Source organism: Lactuca sativa, chromosome 9, assembly GCF_002870075.4.
Source record: "Lactuca sativa cultivar Salinas chromosome 9, Lsat_Salinas_v11, whole genome shotgun sequence".
Lineage (NCBI taxonomy): Eukaryota > Viridiplantae > Streptophyta > Magnoliopsida > Asterales > Asteraceae > Lactuca > Lactuca sativa.
In genome coordinates, this window is record NC_056631.2 from 40,890,876 (window position 1) to 40,898,091 (window position 7,216).

Genomic DNA, 7,216 nt, shown 5'->3' on the forward strand with positions numbered 1-7,216 from the left:
AACATTTTAGAAACATAGAAATACCCAAATTGTTTTCAAATAAGAGCAAACTCTAAACGATAAGCTTATCCTATATTATTAACAATTTAGTAGTATACGATACCATTTTGTTTGTTTTAAGATTGATATTCTAAAAGCAAACTTATATATTGTTTATATAATTTCTAATCTTAAATATTAATACAAATGTAAATATAAAAACAATCATGTACCTACATTACAGTTAAACAAACCATTATGTACTTGATAGAAGGGTTCATTGGAAAACTAATTAAATTAAACATAAAAATATAACACTCAAACTTATAATTGAGAACACTAGACCCTTTAGAAAGAAAAAGGAGAACAAACACTAACATATATACCTAAAAATCAATCAAGGCATCAATATGGACAGTTGGAGAACATTCGATACAAGCAATCCTCAAATAGAGTTCAGTAACAAAAAAAAAGCCAACAGTAATTGATTAAACACAAATTTAAGACGAATTAGCCAGACAAACTGAAAAGAACAAAACAAATTTAAAAGACATTACCTTTTTCAAGGTCATCCTAAAAGACAATAACTTAGAAAGACAACGACACATTTGAAATAGATGCAAACAAAGATTGGTGACTAGGGAGACTTCAATGGTAGAGATTCAATTTGAAGCGGATGATTATGGTGGCGACTTCTCAGGAGCAGTTATAGATACATAATCTTTTATTCTCCCATTTGATTTGTTTCCTTTTATTTTGTTATAATCACAGATCTCAGGAGCAGTATTTAGAATTGGAGTTATTTTCTTTAAATTTTGGTCATAATGATTTGCTTCGTCAATTCTCAGAACTAAAATTGATGAAATACTAGTACGAGGGATATCTAAGAAAAATTTAAAGAATAGGCTATATTATCATTTGAAGCTGTATCATAGAATCTAGGAAGACAATTTATTTCTTAATTATAAAGAAGACTTGACTTGATACAATTGTCATATTAACGATTTAGTTTCCAGGAGACCCCGGTTTAAGAATATGCTTTCTCTGAGAGAAGAACTAAAGTAGACCCCGCCAACGAATCTTGTTGGATGTTCTACTAATCTTAATTTCGTATATGCTTAATTTGTCTGAGAGGAAAGAGAAGTTTTAATTTCGGCTTTCATGGCGATTGAAGATGAGAATATGAGATGAAGTGTGAGTAAATCAAGATGGAAATCATGGGTTTTGGTATTAGTACTGATTCCTATAATCTTGAAGTTATTCTACCTTTTGGGAATCTATTTAAACCCAATGAAGAACACCCAATCTTTTTATATATCTGTGTCAATTGTTAATAGAGGAAAAGGGTTGTCATATAGCTACAGCTGCTAATTGAGGATTCTGCAAACTTCAAGGTGTATTAATCCCCTTTCTTTCTCATATTCTATCAATATGCTTTCTTTTATAACATGTTTTTGTACGTATATCATAAAGTAAAGTTCAATAGTGTAATTAATTAGAAGCACCATCATTTTAAAGACATACTTATTGCTAAATTTATTAATTGATAAAACAAACACATAAAAATCTGTTATCAATATTAGAGTATCTTACTTGGATGTGATCTTCATTCTTTTATTATAAAGGTTTAAACTGAACATGCTATATATATTTCGATGAAATTTGCCCATTGTGTAGAAAATATATAGAAAGACAAACCTAACCTTGTTTCATAATTATAACATATATGTGTGTTGATTACATAATCTATCACTAGAATCTATATGAGATATCTTGAATACTAATTTGGTTATTAAATCTTCATAAATTTACGTATATACATATCTATAATCAATCAGTTTGTGTGCCAGTTTCCGGGGATATTATACATTAACTAGATCAGATCGAGACGATGGGAAACGATGAAAAAAAAGTTCAACTTAAAGTATATGTTGACAAAAAGAAGAAAAAAGTGATGTTCGCCGAAGCTGATGAAGACTTTGTGGAAATCCTCTTTAGTTTTTTCACTTTGCCTCTGGGAACAATCGCAAAACTCTCAAGAAAGCATGTAGACTCGAATGCTATAAAAGTCGGAAGCCTAACCTCTCTGTATGAAAGTATCATAAATCTCAATGAAAAACATTTCTCCAACGAGCATTGTAAAGATGCACTGATTAATCCAAGCAATTCATCAGCATCTTTTTGCCAGAAGCTTAAAGTAAATCTAGATGAAACAAAGCCCATTATCTCTTCTAGTGTGCCTCAGGAGCTTAAAGTAAATGTAGATGATGCAGTGTTTTTGAAAAAGAAAGCTTCTTTCATCATAACTGACGATCTCAATGTAGTTCCTGTGATGCTGGATACAAGCATCGTACTCCTTTGTTCACTTGGTGTTGAATACATTGATCTGCTAGAAGAGATAATCATGCCTTTTGGATTGGAAGAGGTAAGGTTATGTGGTGATAATCAACGTTAATTAATTATTATATACTATAATTTAAAGAAATTATTCGTTTTAATATATTCTCTTCAAATTAATATTTCAGTTCTCGAATCTACTTAAGTGGTCATTGTTAACGAATAATCCTTTGACAAATCTGGTGCTTGGGGGAAGTAACCCATGTCCATGTTCATCGTGTGACAAAAACTCAGCGAGTGATTCGGCTTTGACTTCCGTTGACTCTAGCGAGACTCAGACTCGGACTCAGACGACTCAGACGCCTAAGACTCAGACTCAAACTCAGACAATGAAATTACTAGTACAAAAGTCAACGAAGAAGGTATTATGTGCACAAGTGGAGAATCATTTCGTGGAATTGCTCTTCAGCTTCCTAACCATTCCGTTGGGTGCTTACGAACGTTTAACGAAGGATAATAATTCTTCTTCAGTGGGTATAAGTAATTTGTACAAAAGTATTTCATCTTTGGGAGATGGAAAATACTTGAAATCTGAGGATGTGAAGAACATGTTACTTCGCCCAAAGCTTGCACCAAATTATCTTCGTGTGACTAACTTTCTGCCAATTTATGAAGTAGATACACGCCCAGGTCGTTTCCTTAAAGAGCAAGCAACATTCATAGTTTCTGATGATCTGGAAGTGACAGTCTCTCCATCTGTAGCTACAATTACAAAGTTCAACACACTTGGTGTTGCCGTTTGTGATATCGAGGTTCTGGAAGTGACTGTAGGTGAACAAGAGGTAATTAATTAAGCTGGCTTTAATTTCCAAAACATGAATACTAAATAAATATCGGACAATCTGGATCCATGGACTTTGCATTAACCAAATACTAATATACATAAGCTAAGAGAAAAGGAATTAAGATTGAACAAGAGACATTATTCGATTTTATAATGTATCATGATACCCTTTTCTTGATTATGCAGGCACTTTTAATTCTCAAGTCTTCTCTTACCTCAACATCTGCTTTAACCGACTACCTCAACGCATTGAGGAAGAAACCAAAGGCATGATCATCGATTTGAAGTCCATCTTAATTGGTTATTGATGTATATATATAGTCATGATATATATATATATATATATATATATATATATATATATATATATATATATATATATATATATATATATATATATATATATATATATATATATATATATATATTTGTTCTAGTAACGGTATTGTTAAGTGTACATATAGGCACTTCGTGAGATTGTGTATATTATTCATTTGTAATGCACACGTTGTACTTGTTGTCGTTGAATTGTTTGCATTATATTTTATCATTGAATTTGTTTTAGTTAAGAAAAACCATGATGACACTACTAGAAAAATGGGAAATACCGACGACGAAATCCGTCGGTGATAGCCAATATCAAGGTAAAAAAGGGCGTCAAATTTTTGGTCGTGGGTAAATTATACAGGTTACCAAAGTAATATCAATACCAGGTAATACAGAATGCATTACCGACAGATTAATAGCACCTTATCATTGGGGGCTATTTGACCGAGCTTGACCTGTATACCAACAGATTTTCCGTTAATAATCGGTTAGAATTTTCGATTTACTTATTATTATTATTATTTTGCAAAATATAAAAATTTCTAGTGTTTTTTTTTTTTGTTTTTTGACAATAGACATAAAAGACCAAACTAAAAAGTTTATAGTAAGCATATTCAAACACAAAACTAATTAGACATTACAATTAAAGTGTCAGAAAAATACAAAGAGTGTCTCAAAACGAAGTTTTACATAATTTTTACATACCAACTAAAATTAACACAAAAGAAACAATACCAAGTATTTGTACATTCCATTGTTCCAAAATACTTATTCATTATCATCGGGTGGATTATGAGGTTGATTACTGGAGATATTCCACTGTCTAAAAAACATCGGCATTTGTTCTTGAATTTGATGTTGTTATTGCATGGTAGAAAGTTCTTCATGCAACCTTACAACTGAAAAAAAATGGTAGCATAATTAAATACTTAAACCATAATAGCAATGTACTTTAGTTTATTATAACAATGTATTTTTGTTAATAACTATAGCAATATACTTAACTTTTAAACCATAATAGCAATGTTTTTTTGTTTATTATCATTTTAATCCATAATAACAACATGCTTAACTTTTAAACCATAATAGTAGTGTACTTTTGTTTATTATCAATTTAATCAATATTAACAACAAACCACCTAACTTTTAAACAATAATAGCATTGTACTTTTGTTTATAATCAACTATATCCATAATAACAACATACTATTAAACTATTAAACTATAATAACAATGTACTTTGGTTTATTATCAATTTAATCAATGTTAACAACATACTACTTAACTTTTAAATAATAATAGCAATGTACTTTGTTTATTATCAATTTAATCAATCTTAACAACTGCCTAACTCTAAAACCCTAATAGAAAATTTACTTCTGTTTTTAATCAATTTTATCCATAATAACAACGATTTGATTAACTTTTAAACCATAATAGCAATATACTTTTGTTTATAATCAATTTTATACATAATAACAACACACTACTTAACTTTTAAACCATAATAGCAATGCACTTTTATTTACTATCAGTTTTATCCATAATAACAACATACTACTTAACTTTTAAACCATAATAGACTTTTGTTATTATCATTTTAATCAATATTAACAACCAACTTGTAACATCTGGTTTCTGGTTGTTTCTTTTGTTGGAAAGTCGGACTTGAAGTTAATCATGAGAGGGTCTCGGGTCATAAAGGATGAAGATCGGAACTGAGTTAAGAGTATAAAATTTTAGACTAAAGGTTTAGTTTTGGGTTGAGAAGTGGTTTGGGCTTAAGTTGGTTTTGGCATTTGCTGGATCAAGACTTTCACGAAGAGACATAAGGGTTGTCACAACGCGAAGTTTGTACAACCCAAGCTATAACGTCGTGATTTTCATTATAAAATTTTCTTTATTTTAAGTACATTTTTAGCAGAATATGTTAGCGGAAGATTTTTATTTTAAAACATTTTCAAATCATAACGTTACTTCAAAATCAAAAGTCATTATTCCAAATCATTTAAAACATAACAAAAGTACAATTTTGAAATGGTAAAACATCAAATGTGTCCAAAGTGGTATCATTAAAACCAACATAACTACCCCCATAAAGTAACCAATCTTACTATGTATAGACTCCTAGGTTTCTTGCACCGACCAGAAGGCACAAAAGAGAGAAGAAATAATTCTCAGCCCCTGCTGAGTGAGTTCATAAAGGTTGCACATAAAAAATACAAACCCTAAATGGGTAAATCATTTATTTTACGATGAAACATAAAAATGAGACACGAATACCTCTTAACAAACAAGTAAATATCATAATCATTCAATAACATGCTCAACTAAGTACATGCCTTACTGTTCAACCGTAATGTCTCTGTGGTTGTCAATTAGTTTTTGTTTTGCAAATCAATGTTGTTATTATTTTGCCTCTTTGAATCTTTGTACTTGTTAATAGGGTTAAAGTATTTAATTGCTAATCGGTGCGATTGCCTTTTTTTTTTGCAAATCAGTTTTGAAACCTTGTCTCTTCGTAGTTGTTAATATGATTACAATATTTAATTGTTTTGTTTGTTAAAGTTTAATATGTTTTTTAAATATATTTGTTGCTATTTATGATTTTCTTAAAATGTTACTTTTTTATTAGTTTTTTTAGCAAATATGCTTGTTAAAGAGTATTTGAAAGCTTAGCAAAGTATTTTTAATGGTTTTATGCACAAGTTTAGTCCAAATTAAATAATTAATTATTATATTAATAGGTCCAAATCCAATTTTTGAAGTTGTTTTTGCTTATGTCATTTCTATTTCTGTTTAATAAATTATCCAATTTTTTGAAGTTATTTTTTTCTTTTTATTTGAAGTGTTGTACTATTTCAATTATAATTCTATCTTCCAATCAATGTGTTTTCCTTCTTCTTGGTAAGATACAATGAATATATGATTATGTCTCTTTTCCAGTTAGATAGTTATAAATAACAATATACCATTGTTAGTAGGGTGTAGCTCAAACTTATACTTTTATTGGGTTGAATAAACACTATTCTTATAAATCATATGAATATATGATGTCTTTTGAGCAATCTAATCAATAAGAGCTTCAACCAGTACATGGATGTGACACTCTAACTCTTTGCATTTACTATTCTTTTTCATATATATTTTTTTGTATTGAATGAATTATAGGTGGATGATCTTAGATTGGATTATATTATGTGAGTATTACAATGAAGTGCAAAACCATATCGTAATAGTAGAAAGACAAAAATAGTGATATTGTTGTGGAAAATCACAATTTTCCAACCGAGAATTGATCAATAATTTGGCTTCTTTGAGTAGGGGTGCCACATCTCTTTCCATATGTATGTTAAACACTTGTTTTTCTCAATCATGCTTTCTATTTGGGTCTAAATGTGAAATATTGAGCAATATAGTTTAAGTTATTTGTGTATTATCGTATCCTACTTTCATTTTGATATTACAATTTATTTTCCATATAAAGAAAGCATTATAGTTTGAAATATGTATGGAACTATGACAATGCACTTTCAATCTTTTTTCTTATTAGGACATTATACATCGAAGAATCTACCCCTGATGGAAAATACGATGCTATAATAACCAGATCAATGAAAGTATGTTGCTATGTGGTAGTTTATGGTTAAATAAATCAGGTGGTCTGTTGTTGAAGATGAAAACATGGTAGTCATTTCCTCAGTATTTTATCAATCATTGGTTGTTTTT

The 7,216-nt window shown here is 29.6% G+C and overlaps 1 protein-coding gene across 1 annotated transcript; it reads left to right on the plus strand.

Moving 5' to 3' along the window:
- Nucleotides 1-611: 611 nt before the first annotated feature.
- On the plus strand, nucleotides 612-3,715 carry LOC111906759 (uncharacterized). Its single transcript, XM_023902529.3, has 4 exons — nucleotides 612-1,373; nucleotides 1,830-2,404; nucleotides 2,505-3,158; nucleotides 3,347-3,715. The coding sequence occupies exons 2-4, from the start codon at nucleotides 1,871-1,873 to the stop codon at nucleotides 3,431-3,433; spliced, it is 1,275 nt and encodes a 424-aa protein (XP_023758297.1). The 5' UTR covers nucleotides 612-1,373; nucleotides 1,830-1,870; the 3' UTR covers nucleotides 3,434-3,715.
- The last annotated feature ends 3,501 nt before the right edge of the window (nucleotides 3,716-7,216 follow it).

What these genes read in the sequence shown, in the direction of transcription:
- LOC111906759 (XM_023902529.3), top strand. Translation starts at nt 1,871, where the DNA reads ATGGGAAACGATGAAAAAAAAGTTCAACTTAAAGTATATGTTGACAAA. An exon ending in TGCCTTTTGGATTGGAAGAG is followed by an intron (nt 2,405 to 2,504) that starts GTAAGGTTATGT and finishes TTAATATTTCAG; the next exon opens with TTCTCGAATCTACTTAAGTG. An exon ending in TGACTGTAGGTGAACAAGAG is followed by an intron (nt 3,159 to 3,346) that starts GTAATTAATTAA and finishes TTGATTATGCAG; the next exon opens with GCACTTTTAATTCTCAAGTC.